Source organism: Hyperoodon ampullatus (genome assembly GCF_949752795.1).
Source record: "Hyperoodon ampullatus genome assembly, chromosome: 1".
Lineage (NCBI taxonomy): Eukaryota > Metazoa > Chordata > Mammalia > Artiodactyla > Ziphiidae > Hyperoodon > Hyperoodon ampullatus.
Window position 1 is genome coordinate 217,416,385 of NC_136914.1, and position 20,197 is coordinate 217,436,581.

The 20,197-nt window shown below is 43.4% G+C and overlaps 1 protein-coding gene across 3 annotated transcripts; it reads left to right on the top strand.

Annotated features, from left to right (window-relative positions):
* Positions 1-951: 951 nt before the first annotated feature.
* DENND10 (DENN domain containing 10) lies at positions 952-18,747 on the top strand (the record flags this gene model as incomplete). Of its 3 annotated transcripts, XM_079701816.1 has the most annotated exons (10): positions 952-1,006; positions 3,297-3,493; positions 4,825-4,904; positions 7,840-7,988; positions 9,314-9,425; positions 11,026-11,126; positions 14,278-14,385; positions 16,292-16,386; positions 18,081-18,259; positions 18,682-18,747. In XM_079701816.1, the coding sequence occupies 9 exons, from the start codon at positions 952-954 to the stop codon at positions 18,255-18,257; spliced, it is 1,074 nt and encodes a 357-aa protein (XP_079557942.1). In that variant the 3' UTR covers positions 18,258-18,259; positions 18,682-18,747. The 3 variants fall into 3 exon arrangements, with proteins under 3 accessions (XP_079557942.1, XP_079557941.1, XP_079557943.1); XM_079701815.1 differs by lacking the exon at positions 18,682-18,747 and having other exon boundaries at positions 18,081-18,388; XM_079701817.1 differs by lacking the exon at positions 18,682-18,747 and having other exon boundaries at positions 14,299-14,385; positions 18,081-18,388.
* Between the last annotated feature and the right edge of the window lie 1,450 nt (positions 18,748-20,197).

The following is a 20,197-nucleotide window of genomic DNA, read 5'->3' on the forward strand; positions in this document are numbered from 1 at the left end:
AGCCTTCTTAACACCCATTTCAGATCAGCGCACCCCTATCCACTCTCTAACAAACGGCACTATTTTATTGAATAGGCTTACCCCTCTGGGCTGTTTTAGTACGTTCCCCATTGGAATGCTCTGTCTTAGTCAATACTATATTTCTAAAGCCATTTTATTTTTATTTTTTAAATTAATTAATTAATTTATGGCTGCTTTGGGTCTTCGTCGCTGCGCACCAGCTTTCTGTAGTTGCGGCGAGTGGGGGCTACTCCTCATTGCAGCGCGCGGGCTTCCCATTGCGGTGCCTTCTCTTGTGGTGGAGCATGGGCTGTAGGCGCGCGGGCTTCAGTAGCTGTGGCATGCGGACTCAGTAATTGTGGCTCGTGGCCTCCAGAGCGCAGGCTCAGTAGTTGTGGTGCACGGGCTTAGTTGCTTCGCGGCATGTGGGATCTTCCTGGATCAGGACTGGAACCCATGTCCCCTGCGTGGGCAGGCGGACTCTTAACCACTGCACCACCAGGGAAGTCCTAAAGCCATTTTAAATCCTCAATTATTTTTTTTGTTTTGGATGGCTGGATGAATAAGGGACTGAATGAATGGACTCCATTCCTTCATCCTCAGGACGCCTCTTTTGAGCCAGACTGGAGGGCAAAGGTAGAATGAGGAAAGCCTTAAGAGAAGAGCGAAGATTGGAGTGGGCTGAGGAGGGAGCGGAATGAAGATCTGGAGCAGAGAAATGAGGGAGATCTCTGAGGGTGAGGAGCCAGGGGTGAAGGTGAATGGAGGGGCAGACCCCCGGCAGAGCGGGGCGGAGGCGGGGCCTCCAGTGCGGGGTCTGGGCCTGGAGGGAGGTAGGCGGGGCGGGAGCCTGCGGAGCGGGGGCCTGCGGGCGGGCGGGCCCCGAGGAGAGGCGGAGCTTATGAGCAGAGAGCTGGGAGCGGTTTTCTGCGGCGGCGGCGGCGGCGGAAGATGGCTGCAACTGAGCCTGCGGACCCTCTGCTGATGCTCGGAGTCGGGCTGATCGGTGAGGAGGAAGGCGCCCTGCCCCGCAGGCCCGCACCCAGTTCTGTCTCCGCCTGGGCCCGGGACTGCCCCTACTCCCGCGGTCCCCGGCACCGCCCGCGGTGGGGAGGGCGCGGCCCCCTCCATGTTGGGCCTGGGCTAGGGGCTGCGGGGCCCGGCCTCTTCGGCGCAGGGCCCCGGCCTGCCGCCCTGGGCCCGTGCGCCCGCGGCCTTGTGTGGGGCCTGTCGGGCCGGGAGGCGGGGCCGGGTACCCTGGAGGCCTCCTAGGCTCTGGGAGGGAGCTCCTCCTGGACGCCCCGGGCTGCAGAGGAGCCCGGACGTGGAGAGTGATCGAGCCGCGTAGGCGAGTCGCCGGTCATGCAGAGAGGAGCTTGCAGGCCGCGCGTTTGTGAAGCTGCAGGGCCGGGGTCCCTCCGAACGAGGGAGAGCCACGCGTGACTGCCAGCCCGGCGCCCGGCTGTCCCCGGGCATGTGATCGAGCGATTCCAGACGCGGTGGCCAACTGCCAGCCCGGGGTGCTGCACGTTATGCGTGGATTATTTCCCGTTTGACTCTCACCTCGGCTCCAGGGGATCTGGGTAATGTTTGATGCCCACTTTACGCAGCAGGTGGGGGCCCAGGGTGTCATTTGTGCAAGAACGCACATTAGGAAGTGGCAGACCCAGGATGGGGGACCCTTGCAGTCTAGCCCGAGAACCCCAACTCATACCAGTGGGGAGCTGCATCCTAAGACAGAAGTCGTGCATATGACACAGATGTCTACATAATCACAGTGGGTGGAATCCCAGTTCGTTTTGAGGAATTAATGGATAGGGGAGTGCGTTGGGATCTTTGGGCCGTCTGGAGTGTGTGCCTGAACCTTGTGCAGGGTTTTTGAAGCAACCATTCATCCGACAGTGACAGTGAGCACGGGGTTGCTTGAATGAACTTCTGTCGGTTCCCTGAGTGCCATTGTCCTTTGAAAAAATATTCTCCTGAGATTTTTATATACCCCTAAACCCTAGTACACAAGCACATTGCTTGGATCTAGCAAAACTGGCGGAAATGCGGCGAAATGTTGCTGCTTATTTTCACTGTCTCAAAGGAGTGCGTTTATCTGGGAACGGCTTCCTGTGATCATCTCTAATGTGATTTTTAAAAACTGTTTCAAAGCAAAACCTAAGTACCTCAAGCATCTTAGTCCTTCTTGAAGGTACCTCGGAATTAAGGCTGAATTAAACTCTGACTTTATCTGGTAACAGCAAAGGAAAAGATGGCTTATCGTATTTTCAATTCAGTTTTTTTTATTTTTCATGTCGACATGAATTTAAAAGGGATTTGCTTAAAAATAAGGGGGCGGGGAGGGGAGGAGTGCTCCTTCCCCTTATGAACCAAGGAGTGCCAGGTGTTGATAACTAATGAAACTGCGTGATGGAGGCTCATTTTATCATTCTCTACTTTTTTTTATACTTGCTATTTTCCATAATAAAAGGGTTTGTTTTTAAGTCTGTAGATCAAAAACTGGATTTTTTACTGCTATATGTTCAGTTACTGTTTCTCTAAAGTTTAGGCTTTTTTTTTTTTTTTTGCGGTACGCGGGCCTCTCACCGCCGTGGCCTATCCCACCGCGGAGCACAGGCTCCGGACGCGCAGGCTCAGCGGCCATGGCCCACGGGCCCAGCCGCCCCGCGGCATGTGGGATCCTCCCGGACCGAGGCACGAACCTGCGTCCCCTGCATCGGCAGGCGGACTCCCAACCACTGCGCCACCAGGGAAGCCCAGTTTAGGCTATTTTTGCCTGGAGCTATTATTAGCAAATTGTTCCTATTTTATTACTGAGGTGTTGACTTTGGTGAAACTACATATATGACTGTTTAACCATTATTATTAACATTTTAAATATAGATACATACTATCAGTACATAGCATATGACAGAGATTTCACCATTTTCTTAATTTCCAGTTTTCAACAAACCCATCCATTCTATGTATTTATTAAAGATCCTTCCAACTAGATTAAAAGGTAAAGTGTGGGAGGAGATAGGGAAGACCCCTAGCAAACCTCTAAGGCTACATTTTTATTCATGATTTGTTAGAAAAGCTTTTTACTCACGTGGCCTAAAATTCAAGATCAGGAGAGCTAGCTAATGTAACCAGGAGAGGTAGGTGAGAATTGGGGGTTCTCACGTGCTCTGGGTTGCTTTGTAAAATGGGGTGTTAAAACTGATTCCACGAAGTGCTTCTGAGTAACCAATCAATTCACTTCCTTGCTGCTGTTTGACATTCTCACAGTGACCATCTTTCCACCGTAGAAAAGGACACAAATGGAGAAGTTCTGTGGGTGTGGTGTTATCCTTCCACAACAGCTACTTTAAGGAACCTACTGCTGAGAAAATGCTGCCTTACAGAGGAAAACAAACTTCTCCATCCCTTCGTCTTTGGTCAGTACAGAAGAACGTGGTTTTATATCACAACAGTTGAAGTTCCAGATTCTTCCGTTTTGAAAAAGGTATGATTGTATGAGGGTCAAAAAACAGAAAATATTTTAAGTGATGTAAGATTCCAGTAACCCTTAGCTTTAGACTTCATCGTTCACAATACGCTTTGGAAAAATATTAAATATATGACTTTAATTGGGAATGTTCTCTTTCACATTTCACTCTCATTCATTATATTTATTGGTGTATATTATTTGACTGACCTGGGGTTGGTATAGCGAAGCCTTTCCCAGGTTATACTTGGATGGAGTAGAAATGTAGAAGTACTTTCAAAGCCTGGACTCTGATTAAAAGTGGGAAGAAGTATTTTTCCATAATTAAAAACTATTTTAAAGGTTATAATTATCCTACTTAAGAAAACCTTTTCATTTGTTTATGGATGATAAGGATATGTTAAGAATAGAAAGGATAATTGAGGAAATTCATGTGTTCTGTAGACTTTGTGTGTGTGTGTCATTTCATATGAACACCATCAGGTGACAGACTAAAAACCAGTAAGTATGTGGTCGTTGTGGACTTTCCTAGTCCCACACAACCAGTGGCTTTTTCAGAGGAAAGAATATTGGGAAGAAGTGGCTGAGCTCCCGGTCGGTTTCTGGGTGGGGACTTCTTTTACAATTTCAGGGCTGATTTTATAGTCAATCACCAGACAGTATGCAGCATGTCCAGTTTAAATGTAAGGAAGTACGTTTAAAATAACAGGAAGGCAACAATTTAGAAACTGTAAGAGGTTTAAGATAAAACAGAGATTAGTAATTAGAAAATGTAAATTGCAGAAAGATACTCATTAATGGAAATAATAGGTATATGATTATCAGAAATTTATACGTATAATGATAGAGGCATATAAATAAATGAAGGTTATTATAACAATGCCCTTTAGCCTATATAGCATTTTACAGAGAATTGACTATTTTGGGAACTGTATGATTTTTACTGTATGAATTTTACTGAAATGTATTTTTGTTGTTTTCCATCCTTCTATTTCATTAGTGAAAAACAGTCACTATGTGGTAGGTCTGATACAGCATTCTTAGTTCTGCTTCGTTGAGGGTAGGGGGCTTAAATAAAAAGTCACATTTCTGATATTTTTGAAATATTTTTATGTTTTTGAGGAAAAAACTCTAACTCTAAAAAATTAAATATATATGTGTATATAATTTTTTTATGTGTGTAATATACATAGAAGTATAAAGAGGCAAGTGAGGACTTGGTACGTTTTGGTCTTTTCTTTTTAATGCTGGTATGTCTTATACAAGAGACTTGTTAGGTTATAGTAATAAAGATTAATTCTATTAAAGTATCTTTAAAGAGTGTACTTTTTTTTGTTTGTTTTGGACAGGTGACTCATTTTTCTATTGTTCTGACCGCCAAAGATTTTAATCCAGAGAAATATGCCGCCTTCACTAGGATATTGTGTAGGTCTGTATGAAAACTGTATTAAATGCTAATATACAAAAATGAAGATCCTACTCAATAGTAATACAGCAGATTTCTACACTGAGGAAGCATATTTCAGCCTTCTGTTTCCCCAACTTAATCTTTACTGGCCCTTCGGACGCTGTTTTGTCTTCTGCTTCCATGGTACTGTTCCTCTTATTAGGGAAAATGCTAGAGGGGAGGAGAAGAGGCAGTTTGCACAACTATTGTAATTTCTGGGTACTTTGAGTCGCTTGCCACTTTTGGTCTGTTACTTCTACTCATTTCCAATCTGGAACTTTCCTTAGGATGGAAGTGTTAAGCTGGTTCATTTGTGCGGAGGTCTGTGTGTGGGAGTCATTTGGGGAAAGTTAATGGGCATTTTGAATTATGCTAAAACACAGGAAAATATTTCTTAGCTGGAATGCTGAGGAGCTGAGAAACTGATTTTCTGGTTAATCGTTAAACCGAAGGATAGACTCCTTCAGTTTCATCCCAGCCGTTGAAAAAATTTAACTAAAATATACAGTCTGCTTTTTTGCCTTGATAAGTATATCTGGTGGAATTAATGAAATCTGTTTTATATGTTAGGGATATTGGCTTTTTCTTTAATCAAGACTTTTTCAGGGTTTGGGTTTTTTTTTTTTCTAATATTGTTACTAGATAGAATTATAATTCTCAGTGTTATGTATTCCTCTCAGCCCTCAGGTTTATCCCCAATAAGTAGGTTTTTTGGGGGGAGGGGTGGATAAGGGGAGTTGTTTCTGTTTTTCTCACCATAAGCCTGATAAATGGTTGTCTTTTTTGCCATTTCTGTGTATGACCACGCGCACATGCACGCATGTGTGCGCACACAGCGCAAGAATACAATCTCATCACCTAAGTGTTTCGGTTAGGTTGTATTTTGACAAAATGAAGTTTTAGTGTTTTTGCAGTCAGCTGTGTTAAGAAAGGCTTCTTGCTTTCAGTGAGATAAATTCCAGGTGTATGGCTCGCTGTGGAATATAAACAGTTTTCTGCAAATGCGGCACTGACACAAAGGGAGATGATTATTGTTAGAAGGGGCTCTATCCAGAAGCCGTGAACTAAAAACACTGCAGAGGTGTTTTTGAACAAACGTTGGACTCCCATTTCATTTGATTGAGTCAGGGTTAGGTTACTCAACTGAATTCACTGGGAAATGTTCTGGGGCCCAGAAGGCGAGATTGCTTTAGACCCCACTTCCTGCCCAGGAGGAAGCCCAGAGGGTGTCTCCACTTGTGCCGTGCTGTGGCAGTGTCACATTCTGGATTCTCTTCTCTGTCACAGTTACAAGAGAAAGGAGGGCTCAAGCTATTGCCAGCCACCTGCTCTGCCCCCACCGCTTACCGCACTTGAGTGCTTGCCCTAGCGCCTGTCCACGCTCATGTGCTCGTGTGCACACACACTCACTCTCCCCGTGTGCACATGTGCCTGTTCACACACACAGAGACAAGCGTTTTTTTTTTTTCACTTTCCCTTTATTTTCTATTTTACTTTTATTGAGGTATAGTTGATTTACAATGTTGTATTAGTTAGACACACACTTTTTGATGGTGGTGAAGTGCTCCCTCCCGTTTCTGGTGAGAGGTGCCCTCCACAGCACGCTGCTCACGTGGCCATGGAAACCCCCATGGAGGGGTTCATTCCCCCTGTGGGATCTGGGTCCAGAGCCATGACCCCTTTCTATAATTTTAAACTTAAAATTTTTAAAAATAAATTTTATTTTATTTTTAAAAATTTTATAATTTTAATGGTGTTTTTTGGTTTCCTGCTTTGTTTTGGTGGTGGTAATGTAAGCACATCGTAAAAAGAAATGCAAATAATACCGAAGAGTATACAGTGAAACCTAAGTCCCTTCCTTCCCCTATTCCCCATCTCTAATTCTACCTACCGACTCCCCACCCCAAGGCAGCTCCTGGGCCTCCCTTCTCTATATCTTACTGGAGATATTTTCTTCATATATAAGCATGTATATGGGGTTGACTGTTCTATGTATATGATAGTTTACCATATTCATTGTTCTTCGCCTTTTTTCCCCAATTTATGCATAGAAATAATTTAGAAACACTGATGATTGACAAAATTTAGTAAGCAGTTAAATCACATGCTGTTTTCACTTAGTCTACAGTAAATATAGTTTTCAAGTGATCTTTCTTAAACAATTATTTTGTTTTCGTCCCAATTTTCTATCCCTTCAGCTACTAAAATGCCCGAGTAGACCCAGTCCTGCTTCTCCAGAAGAATTTACATTTACTTACTTACAGGAAGATATTTCAGGGGAAAGGGCTGATTTCACATGTGAGCTATAAATGTAGCCAGTTTCCTGTCAGCATTTTCTGGAAGTTTTAACTTGATGAATGTGTCTAGTGTGCATTTATCATCGGAAACTTAAAGGAGTTTGATTTCTTAATTATCTAAATACAGTTACCTCTGAGAACTCTGATAATAAATATAGGTTCTACACCTAATTACTGCTTTCTTTGTGAACAATGCATAAAACTCCTTTCTTGTCAGAGGATATCCAGCAATAAAACAGTTGTTATGACGAACAAAAACAGTTGTGAATGTAGGACATAAAAAGAGATAAGGATACAATATTCTTGAGAACAGCAGGGCCTCAGAAAGTCCATAGTTCATTCTCCTGCCTAAGTGGACCACAGCAGGCCTCCCCAGATGTAACAAGAGAGCCGACTTCACAGAATTGTTGAAGGTTGTTCAAGTGGTTGTTTTGTTTTTCTAATACATCTTCTAATTAAATTTATAGAAATAACCACATCATGAAAAGATTCAGGCATTCAGAGGTGTATTAGCAAGTTGGCTTAGATTCTTTAGAACGTACCCGTGCCTGGCCTCGGTGCGTTTCTCCAGGTGGTTCATGCTAACTAGTAGCACGCTTGCTTTTTATCCTTTCTCACAGAATGTACCTGAAACATGGGAGCCCAGTTAAGATGATGGAGAGTTACATCGCGGTTCTCACAAAGGGGATATGCCAGAGTGAAGAAAATGGCTCTTTCCTTAGCAAGGATTTTGATGCCCGAAAGGCATACCTTGCAGGCTCCATCAAAGGTAAAAAATAAATAAATAAATAAAAAGAAGAAGCAAAAAAGAAACAAAAACCCATCCCAGATGAGTCCATCCCAGCAACAACAAAATCCCCAAGCCAAGGACAATCTGTCATTAGACTCTGTTATTTCATCTTTCCATATATTTTCATCTACATGATATTTGTTTCCTATGCAAGAGGGTAGTTCAACTACATTTCCTTATGTGGTTAGAACTCTGTCAGGAAAGCAGACTTTTGTGGTGTTTCTTTCCATATGATTCCAGCTGTTAATACAGAAATGTACTTTCACCAGTGAGCTAAAGTTACGGGTCAAGGTCTCCACTGACTTCCATCATTTTCCTTTCCTTAGATCTTAGCAGTGACCTGTTCCACCTGGGGAGCTCAGGCCCCTGCCCCAGAGTTCCCATTCTAACTCCCCATCACTCTCTCCTCACTGGAAAGTCAAGCCTAGGGCTAAACCGGGACATCAGGTCCTTAAAAGGGAAGAGAGGGGAACTCCAAGGGTGATGCTGGCCTTCTTTCTCATCCTCCCACAGCACCTGTCTTCACTCTTTTTTATTTTTTTTTGACTGTGTTGGATCTTCAGTGCTGCGCACGGGCTTTTCTCTAGTTGCAGCGAGCGGGGGCTACTCTTTGTTGCGGTGCGCAGGCTTCTCGTTGCAGTGGCTTCTCTTGTTGCGGAGCATGGGCTCTAGGCACGCGGGCTTCAGTAGTTGTGGCTCACGGGCTCTAGAGCACAGGCTCAGTAGTTGTGGCGCACAGGCTTAGTTGCTCCGCGGCACGTGGGATCTTCCCAGACCAGGGATCCAACCCGTGTCCCCTGCATTGGCAGGCAGATTCTTATCCACTGTGCCACCAGGGAAGCCCTGTCTCCACTCTTGATCCTACTGTTTTATATGGTTTCTAAGCATCCCTGTTGAGGTGTTAGGTGTTTGTCCAACTGTCTCACAAGGACTTATGCAATGATGTGTATGTGGGTTTGGGGGGAGTCAGTGAATATTTTTTAAAATTTAAGTTTGCACTACACCGAGGATGGTGGTTCCCTTCATATAATTCCACTTTCTTGTGAGTCTGGCTTCATCTGTGCATCCAGCATACTGTCCCTTGTGGGAGCAGGTGTAGCTACTGTAACGCCCATCCTGGGGAGCAGATGTATGGATTGATATGCCCATCCACCAAATAAGGTGCTTCAGTACTTATAACATTTACCTAAATTTATTCTCTGTGTTGAAAATAATTTTGCATTCATACAAGAATAATTTCCAATAAAAACTTGATTTCTTTATATAATGTTTAATGCAGTGACATAATTTTTTTTTGTTTTAAGACATTGTATCTCAGTTTGGAATGGAAACTGTTATCTTACACACAGCACTGATGCTAAAGAAAAGAATTGTTGTCTATCACCCGAAAATAGAAGCTGTCCAGGAGTTTACCAGGTATGGTCTCTTATCATTAAAAAGTGTAAACTTTGTTAGCAGCCACTTTGGGGCCCTCTGTGTCACTGTGTGCCCTGTTCCTTTGCACATTGGTATAAACAGGCTGCGTTAGGTTGGGGGTGAAATACCATTTTGGTGTAATGTTTTAGTTTAGATTGAGTAGTTCAAGGTTACTGAATTTGAATAGATTCTTCTTTAAATTTTGAAATATGAATATTTTGGAGCGGAGAGTTTGAAAACTTTCCCTTGCCGGAGAGTAAATATCTTAGGCTTGTAGCCATACGCTCTCTGTCCCAACTACTTAACTGCCACAGGTTGCATAAAAGCAGCCATGGACAGTACATATGTAAATGAATGAGCTTGGCTATGTTCCAGTAAAATCTTATGTGCAAAGATGGGCAGCCGACCCATGGACCATAGTTGCCTGACCCCTGTTTTAGGTAAGTTGTTTCTTCCATTCAATTTTATTACAGACTGTATTATTTATATAATAAATATAGTTTGTTTTGTTTTCCTTGCCAAATCTAACTTAGATTCTTCTGTAAAAGCAGGGGAACTAGTATTTATGCTGTTTACTGTATGCCAGGCATTGTATAAGTCACCTTAAATTATTAAATTTAGAAGAACCCTGGGAGGAAGTGTTACTGCCCTGTTTATAGATGAGAAGATGGAGGCTAAGGGTTAGATATTGAGAAGAAGAAAGGCTTTCAAGTCAGAAGGACCTGGGTTAAAGTCCTGGGAGGCAACTTCTTAGCCTTGTGACCACATAAAGTGTATGTAATGTTTCTACGTCTCAGTTTCTTTACCTGTAAAATGAAGATGATAATACCTGCCTCGTTAGCTTGGTTTCAGGATGGGAAATAATTTGTGTAATGTGCTCAGCATGTACTTTGTCCATAGTGGGCACTCTAGAGACGATAATTGTTATTATGATTGTGATTGCCTTAGATCTTAGGTAACAGGACCAGAATTTTTACCCGGCTCTGACTCCCAAACCCTGTATTTTTCCACCCAATTACCCTTTTCCTCTCCATTTATGCTTCTGAAACTGGAGTGTACACAGCTTCTGAGATATGTAGCAGGCCACCAGGGGGTTCACAAAACCACAGATAAATTCGGCACATACTTCTTCCTGAATGAAGTAGCTGTTTTATTGGAAGTTTCTTTAAGAAAACTTATTTTTGTATAAAAACAAACACAAAGTAGTTTGCAAGTTTGGCTGGAATTTTAAATATGAAATGCGAGACTTCAAAAAAATTTCTTGCTTGCAGGGCCCACTTTGGATTTTACCCTCAGTGTCCCTCCATGGCAGTCTGCAGAGTGGCCGTTGGGAGGAACACTTCAGAAGCATCCTTCCTTGCCACCATGGAGATCTTTTGAAACTTTACCTTGAGCTTTTTGTAGCCAATCTGACCCAACAGTCAGTGTTTAAAACATTGCATTACTTTACTTTGAAGCCTGGAGGAGGTGTTGGCATGTTTAGGGCTTGTTCTCCCTCTGCATCTGGTAGCCAGTTTCCTCCCCCAGAAGAAGAGGGAAGAGGATGGGCTGAGTCTCAGGTGTGGGCTGGCAACCATCTGTGTTCTCACCTTGACCCCAGGACTCTGCCTGCCCTGGTGTGGCATCGACAGGACTGGACCATACTTCACTCCTATGTGCACCTGGACGCCGATGAGCTGGAAGCCCTGCAGATGTGCCCAGGTAGACAGCAGGCTCCCAGGGGATGAGAAGCTCAGCTTTACCAGGGTTGTTTGTTTTGGGGGATTTTTTTTTTTAAGTGCATTCCTAAGGGGCATACTGATCGTTTATTTTTTTTTTGGTAAATGCAACCGGTTTTTTTCCCTTCAAAAGTTTTTTTAATTAAAAAAAATTGTGCACTTGAAACCAACACAACATTCTAAATCAACTATACTCCAATAAAAATTATAAAGTACAAAAAAAATTGTGGTAAAATACACATCACATAAAAGTTACCCTCTTTTTTTTTTTTTTGGCCGTGCCTCATGGCTTATGGGATCTTAGTTCCCCGACCAGGGATCGAAGCCACGTCCCCTGAATTGGAAGGCGGATTCTTAACCACTAGACCACCAGGGAAGTCCCTAGACATCTTAATTTTAATGTGTTGGGATTTTTTAGGCTTTTATGATTTTATTTTTTATATTTTGTTTAAGAAAAGTTCTATCCCAACAGTAGAAAGGTATTCTCCTATATATTCTAGTAAAAAATTTTAAAGTTTTTTCATCCCCATTTAAGTCTTTAATCTACCTGGAATTACTATTTTTTGTAGGGTGTGGGTTTGGGATCTGGTTCCATTTTTTTCCATTTGGATAACAACTTAGCTCAGGAACACTTATAGAATAGTGTCCCCTCTCCAGGAATCTGCAGTATCATTTCATTTCATTTCATTGACTGATTGATTGATTTATGGCTGTGTTGGGTCTTTGTTGCTGCGTGCAGGATTTCTCTAGTTGCGGCGAGTGGGGGCTGCTCTTCGTTGTGGTGCGCAGGCTTCTCATTGCGGTGGCTTCTCTTGTTGCAGAGCACAGGCTCTAGAGCGCAGGCTCAGTAATTGTGGCACACGGGCTTAGTTGCTCCGCGGCATGTGGGATCTTCCCAGATCAGAGATTGAACCCGTGTCCCCTGCATTGGCAGGCGGATCCTTAACCACTGCACCACCAGGGAAGCACCAGCACCCCCCATTCTTAGGGGCTTTTTTTGTCACTTCATTAACATAAACTCTGGGGTGGTTGAAAGCGGGCTTGTTATAAATAATAAAAGACCCTCCTTTCACCTTTAACACTCTGGAACTATTTCAGGAACTGCGGACAAAAATCCAGGTATTATAACAAAAGGTGCTCCTTTAACTCGTATCACTTAGGAAATTACATGTGTTGTAGGACCTCTGGCCAGGAGCCTGGATAACCAAATATACATTTCTTATTATATCACAATATTACAGCCCCTTTATTTCCCAAATGATGGAAGAATTATGGTGTGTATTAGTCAAGGAAGCAAGTCATCATGCAATAAACATTTGTTAAGCACCTAGTATATGCTGAGGTCTTGGCAAGTTGCCATATTATATAAGACAAGACGCTTTTCCTCAATGACTTTATGATCCAATTGGCAAGAAGAAATTGAAACTGAGCGGGGACCTATGGGCCTCCCAGGCACGGAGGCCTTTTTGTCCCCCATTTTTTGTAGACAAGACTCCAGCCTCCATGACGTTCCCTGAGTTCCAAAGGGCAGATTCGAACAGTTGCAAATCAAGGGAGGAGCAGCCAGGTCACCACCTCTAACTGCAGAAGACTACAGATATCTTCTGTGAAGATCCAAATTGGCTTCGGCCATTTTCAGCTTCCTCCCCGCCTCTGGAGTCCGTCCCTGGCAAGGGTCCTTCTGCCCAGTGTCATTCAAGCCAACAGAATGAGTTTTCGTTTCGGAAGCAAAGGAAAGCTTCATCCTTTTATCAAAGAACGGAGAGGTCGCAGCTGGTGCATCCACGCTCTCCCCCGCAAACCGGGGTCAGGGCTGTTTTATAGGGATCTCGTTTTGTGGGTGGGACAGCAGAGCTCTCGCGAGTTGCCTGCGGGGCTCAGGCTCCAGGTGGCAGTGCCGGGCGCAGGCTCTCTGCACAGGGCCCACCGCCGCCATCTTCAGCTCCAGGTTTTTGATTTTGTTGCTGCTGCTGTTTTTTTTTTAAAATATATAAATTTATTTATTTATTATTTTTGGCTCTGTTGGGTCTTTGTTGCTGCACGTGGGCTTTCTCTAGTTGCGGTGACCAGGGGCTACTCTTCGTTGCAGTGTGCGGGCTTCTCATGGCGGTGGCTTCTCTTGTTGCAGAGCACGGGCTCTAGGCACGCTGGCTTCAGTAGTTGTGGCATGTGGGCTCAGTAGTTGTGGCTCACGGGCTTAGTTGCTCCGCCGCATGTGGGATTTTGCTGGACTAGCGCTTGAACCCGTGTTCCCTGCATTGGCAGGTAGATTCTTTTTTTTTTTTTTTTTGCGGTACGCGGGCCTCTCACTGTTGTGGCCTCTCCCGTTGCGGAGCACAGGCTCCAGACGCGCAGGCCCAACGGCCATGGCTCACGGGCCCAGCTGCTCCGCGGCATGTGGGATCTTCCCAGACCGGGGCACGAACCCGTGTCCCCTGCATCGGCAGGCGGACTCTCAACCACTGCGCCACCAGGGAAGCCCGGCAGGTAGATTCTTAACCACTGCGCCACCAGGAAAGTCCGCTGCTGTTGTTTCTTAAATGTTGTCCCTTGGTGAAGTAAAATTGGTCCTCAAAAAAATAATAAATTTTTTTTTTTAAATCATACTGCTCTGTGAAATCCAAAGTCTGGGAACCATTGTCTTAACACCAATTCCAGAAGTCTGCTAATTCTTGAGTTGCCCTGATTCCTTTAGCATTTGTTGTATCAGATCTGAAATTGGTGAAGATGATGCTGTTTCCACCATGCTATCCCCGAGGAACCCGAGTGTTTGGCTATGACTTTCCTGTTGACAGAGACCTAGGGGGGACAGTGGTCAGGAGAACCCTTGCTGCCTGCTGCCTCCTCTGTCATTCTTGACCCAAATAGCGATGACTGAAAAGCAGATGCTTTGCTTCAGCCTTCCTCCTTGACACTGAAACCTAGTTTTGGAACATTTTGAGTTGCTTGAGTTTCTTCAGGCAATTGGCAAAAATGTCATCTTAATAAATGCCACGGGATATAGCTAAAATGCCCTGGATATATAAAGCAGAGAAGAAAAGCAGCTGATGAGCTTTTAGACTCACTCCTTTTTTGGTATGTTCACAATGCGATTTCTTCCTACTCTAGTAACATTGTTCCTCTCTGTAATGCAGGTTACGTCGCTGGATTTGTAGACTTGGAGGTGAGCAATAGATCAGACCTGTATGATGTGTTTGTGAATCTGGCAGATAGTGAGATTACCATTGCCCCGCTTGCAAAAGGTTAGTTCTCTGTTCTGTTCTGTTGTTGACACAAGATGTAAGCCAAGCAGTTGTATTTTTTAGGCTGATTCTTACTTTTCAAGGCCTGCTTCACCTGTTGTGCTGGAGGGATTTTTCTGTTTCTAGAACACAGCATTCATTTTAATAGACCTAACCCTTTTAGGGATACATCTGAGTGCTTACGCTGTACGGTTATATGTTAATAAGATAAATGGTCTGTTTGCCTTGTTTCTTCAGTTTCATATTCAAACAAGGTGTATTTGTTATCTATTGCTGCATAAGAGATTACTTCTAAACTTAGTGATTTAAAATAGCAAATACTTATCTCACAGTTTTGGTGGGCAGGAATTTATGAGTGACTTAGCTAGGAGGTTCTGATTCAGGGTCTCTCATGAGATTTTAATCAAGATATTGCCAGGGCTGCAGTCAAATGAAGGCTTAACTGGGGCTAGAGAATCCATTTCCAAGCTAACTCACATGGCTGTTGACAGGAGGCCTCACCACATGGGCCTTTCCATAGAGCAGCTTGAGTGTTCTCACCACGTGTCTGCTGGTCTCCCCAACAGTGAGTAATTCAAGAGAGGGGGGGACCACAGTGCCTTCTGTGACCTAGTCTGGGAAGTCATACATGATCACTTCCTCCATATTCTATTTGTTAAAGCAGGTCATTAAGGGAGAAGAATTAGACTCCGCCTTATAAAGGAAGGAGTATCAAAGAGTGTGCAGACATCTGTCACTACACGAGGGTTGAATATGACTCCCGAGTGGAAAATCTTTTTGAAGGATGTCTCAGTAAGCACCAGGGAATGAGAGTATTCTGGGGGCTAATGACCAAGAAAGGGTGTTCTAGTGTCATAGGGTCATCTCTGGCAACTGTAAATTATCCTAAATTACAGCTGCATAGAGTAGAAAAGATTGGGTTAAATACGTTTTGAGCCTAGGACACTATGAGGTATTGGTTTTAGACAGGAATTACAGATAACAGCTTTTGTGGTGTCATTTATCTTTCTCCTAAAAGTGGGAGCAGCTGAAGGCCAGCCAATGAGGGACTTTTGTTAGCTAGGTTCTGATAATGTGAGGTTTTATCTAGCAACCTGAAATTCATAGAACCAGAACTTATTTTCGCTTTGAAATTACACATATAATATTCATGGTGGAAAATTCAAAATATAGTATCAGGTCTTTAGGGGATATTGCGTTTTTAAAGCCAGAGTGATAGAAAACTAGCTGTGGCCGGGGCCACTGAAACTGCTGAAGCGTTAGCACTGGAAAGCGTGGCAACTCCCTGCTGCCCTCTGCTGCTCTGAGTCTATAAAACGGGCTCCTCCCAGTGGAGTTTGTCCCTCAAGAGAATCAAACAGCAATTTCTGTTAACCTTCTGGCGGCAGAAAATAGCAGTGTATATAATTAGTGTAACTTGGGCTGTTGCCTTAGCTCGTTTCTAAGGGCCTTTACACAGTGAATGTTGAGGTGCTTCTGCAGAACTGACAGGAAGTGCTGCTTTCACAATATCCCTGCCAGAAAGATAAACGCGAATTCTCAACTGTGAAGACCTGGAGAGGAAAGTCAGGCTGTTGGCTTACAGTCACAACCCACAGGCAGTCAGATTTCATTAGGTTTTGTCTAGAAAGAAAAATAAGAATTCTTATCAGAATTTTGGTTTGGTGGTGGTGTATTTTTATTTTGGACGTGAAGTATATAAATCATGATCTATTGTGACACCATATTTATGTGTAGTAATAGTAATATGTGTAGTAATGTGTAGTAATAAGATGGAAATGGGGGGTTGTCAGTTGCTTTTTGAAAATTCCCTCTGTGTGATTGTTCAAGTTTTCAGATAGATGATTACTTTTCATTATGTAAACATCTAAATATTCACAAAACATATTCTTCTTCATCTCACCAGAGGCCATGACAATGGGCAAACTACATAAAGAAATCGGTCAGTTAATTGTCCAGTCGGCAGAAGATCCAGAGAAATCAGACAGTCAAGTTATACAGGTAATGCCTTAATCTTCCCACTGACTGAGTCTCGAAACGGCGTCGCTGGGCAGCGGCTGGTTATCTGCTGTTCACGGGCACAGAGTGAAGTGACTGGAGAGGCCGGTGGGCAGCTGCTGAGATGAGGTCTGCAGGATGGCCCTGGCGAAGATGAGCCAATCAGTTACCAGGCTCCAGGGAGAGACAGACAAGACAGCGTTGGTGCCAAAGCCAAGCGTTTATAGTGAAAGATGTGATTGCCAAGTGGTGAGAGGGGCCATAGGGTTTGGTGGGGACCCGCCAGCAGCACTGTCCTTTCTCTTCGGTGCTGTGGCTGGGAGGAGTGGGCAGGTTTTGTCCCGAGAACCCAAACACTGAGACTGTCTTACTGGACAGATGGTCATTGCCCATCCATTGCCCTGTCAACATTAGAGGGACAACAATGTTGGTGAAATGTATAAATTTGAGTTTGTATTACTGTTTTTTTCATGGACTAAAAGTGATACACAGATGACTCAGTATAATGTATGATGAGAGTGCCTACCATGTTGTACGGGTTCACAGTACTTGAATAAGTTAATGATGTCAGCAAACCAGGAGAAAGACGTGACTTTAATGCGAGCTCTGCTGAGTCCTCAGCCACCCGAGGGGAATGTCAATCAGTGAAGGGGAATAAAGCCCGTGCGACAGGTGCTGGGTCACTCATCCCAGGCAGGAGGGGACTTTGGGGAGAGATCTGTTCTAAAAGCAAGAGCAGTTCCTCAAAAAGTTACACATAGCATTAACATAGATTTGGTAATTCTACTTCTGGGTATGTATCAAAAACTGCAAGCAGGAACTCAAATAGATATTTGTGCACCCACGTCCCACAGCAGCATCATTCACAGTGGCCAAAAGGTGAAGACAACCCAGATGTCCATCAGCGGATGAATGGATGAGCAAAATGTAGTATATACATGTGGTGGAATATTACTCAGCCTTAGAATGAAGTTCTGACATGTGCTACCACGTGTATGAACCTTGAAAACATGTTAAGTGAAATAAGCCAGTCACAAAAGGACAAATATCGTGATTCCATTCATATGAAGTACCTAGAATAGACAAATTCATAGAGTCAGAAAGCACAATGGTGATTGCCAGGGGCTGGGGAGAGGCCGGTGGGGAGTTACTGTTTAATGGGTACGGAGTTTTGGTTTGGGATGATGAAGTTCTGGGGATGGATAGTGGTGATGGTTGCACAACTGTGAACGCACTTAAAACGCCACTGAGTTGCACACTTTAAAAATGGTTAAACTCCCCCCCCCACACCGATCCCACCATCACCACTGCTCAAAATTAACCATGACATGTATTTTTTGTTGTTTTAAATGTTTCATTTTTTATAATTTATAAAGTTAGTCCGATAAACTTAAAGAATAGCAGGAAGGGGCTTCCCTGGTGGCGCAGTGGTTGAGAGTCCGCCTGCCGGTGCAGGGGACACGGGTTCGTGCCCCGGTCCGGGAAGATCCCACATGCCGCGGAGCGGCTGGGCCCGTGAGCCATGGTCGCTGAGCCTGCGCGTATGGAGCCTGTGCTCCGCAACGGGAGAGGCCACAACAGTGAGAGGCCCGCGTACCGCAAAAAAAAAAAAAAAAAAAAAAGAATAGCAGGAAGAATTCTGAAGAACTCAGATTTCTTGATACTAACATATTGTGTATTTTCGTGTTCTATTAAAGGATATATCCCTAAAAACAAAAGAAATCTTCACCAACCTGGCTCCATTTTCAGAAGTTTCGGATGATGGAGGAAAGCGAGTGCTCAATTATGAGGCACTAAAGCAAAGACGATTTCCACCAGCAACGGAAAACTTCCTCTACCATCTAGCAGCTGCGGAACAAATGCTGAAAATCTGATGGTGGGATAGAATGTATCACTGATAACTGATCTAAAGCCCTAGCACCATGATTATCCGTTAACTGTGTAAAATACTGGAAATAACAAAGAAAATGTTATATTTTTAATGACTTATTTGAAAGCATTGCAATTTGACCTGAAAAAGCACTGAAACACATATGAAAACACTTCCGATTTCCTCCTATCTGATTAATTTCATGCCTACTCTCAATGTTTACAAAGTGCTGTAACCAACTATATATATAACATTATAAAACAGCCTGATGTCCCGGAGTAAGAGCAGAACAACTCAAGTTCTCCTGCAAATCACAGCAAATCCGAAAGCCTTCATTATTATAAGTTCCAATTTGTCTCAGTGTGTAACCACAAACTAATGGTTTATTTTCAGAAAGCTGCCTGAAATTTTGCTTTGTATTCTTCTAGGAAGAACTTTAATTCCTCATGAGGAACTCTACTTTCTGAGCCAAACTACTAAGTTTTCTGCAGAACCGTCTAGAAGATCATTCAAAAGACCCGCAGTTGCACTTTCTTGTAAAAGAATTTTTTTTCCCTTAGCCTTTGAACATTTTGCCTATAGTATGAGGGTTCTGCATAGATTTTATACTTGAGTAGACAACTTAATAATCCATATTTATACTGTTGCAGAGGTAAGCATTTGGCAAACTTAAGCCATTAGTACTCTTTAATTAACCCAGTTGCTAGCAATATTCTTTTGAAAAAGATGCCAGTCCTTATGTAGTAGAGTAAAAGAAGAAAGCCCATTTGGAATATAAATGTCTCTATGGCTGAAACAGCAGCCTTATGTAATTGGTGAGAGACTGTGAGAATTAACTTCTTGTAAAGGCCAAAACCAGAGAATGTCTTCAAACAACATCAGTAAAAATAATTTGGCCACGTATGAAGGTAACCGTTCTTTGTTTAGCTAGGTAACTTTTTCATAATTGGAGACCTAAAAATTGCAAAATAAGCATGGGGGTCTAAATTATGTTCTGCTTATTATATGTATTCATATTCATTAGGAAAGGTTATTTTTCACTCAGTACTGTTGTCCTTAGAAATCTTATGCAGAAAAATGTTTGCAAAAAAGCTTGTCTTTATTGGATCTTTCATTTATTCCTGGTGTTACACATTTGTTAGGGAAAAAAATTTTAAAATAGCCCCTCCTTGGGTGGGGGCAGGGGAGGATTTGAAATGAGATGATGTTTACTGAGGCAAACAGTTGAAAATTAAATCTGCACTTTATGGGAATGAATACTAACATCTTTTTTGCCCGCGTTTTTTTTGTATTACTCTATTAGCTAATGATCAAAGTTGTTAAAATGACAAATTTATGATACAGAAATAAAATGAAATATTTTGATACTCAACAGTTTTAGGCATATGAAAAGTTGTGCCCTCTTTCTCTAATTCTCCCCACCCCCAACAAAAGAAAAAACCCTTTTTTGTCAACCGCAAGCCCACCGGGGAATTATCCAAAGACCGATTTGAAAGTTAGGCAGTCTGGCTCCTTCCACCACTGGCTCAGCCCTTCTCTCCCTGCCCGGCCCTCCTCCACCCCGCACTTCCTGGAGCTGACTGTAAGGTCCGAGTGCCTTCTCTGAAAAGATGCTCTCACATTACTACTCAGTTATCTGTCAGTGGCTGAACCTCCACTTGGAGCCATTGCACATTTTGTTAAGTTTGTTTAGTATAAGCCTGTGGCTACATGGAGCTGACTGATCCATCCCTTTTACTGATTTTGTCCTTTTAGGCTGTTGTGAAACATCTTTTACCCAATTTGGAGATAACCGTCATTGTGGCCTAGGGAAAACTGAAAGCCACAGGTGCATTCTTAGACGACTTGGGGCAGGGTGTGTTGGAAACAGCCCTCCATCCAGTACGCATACGTTCGGGTACCTACTCTACACCGTGGACTGCGTATCCTGGGGCTTCCTTGATG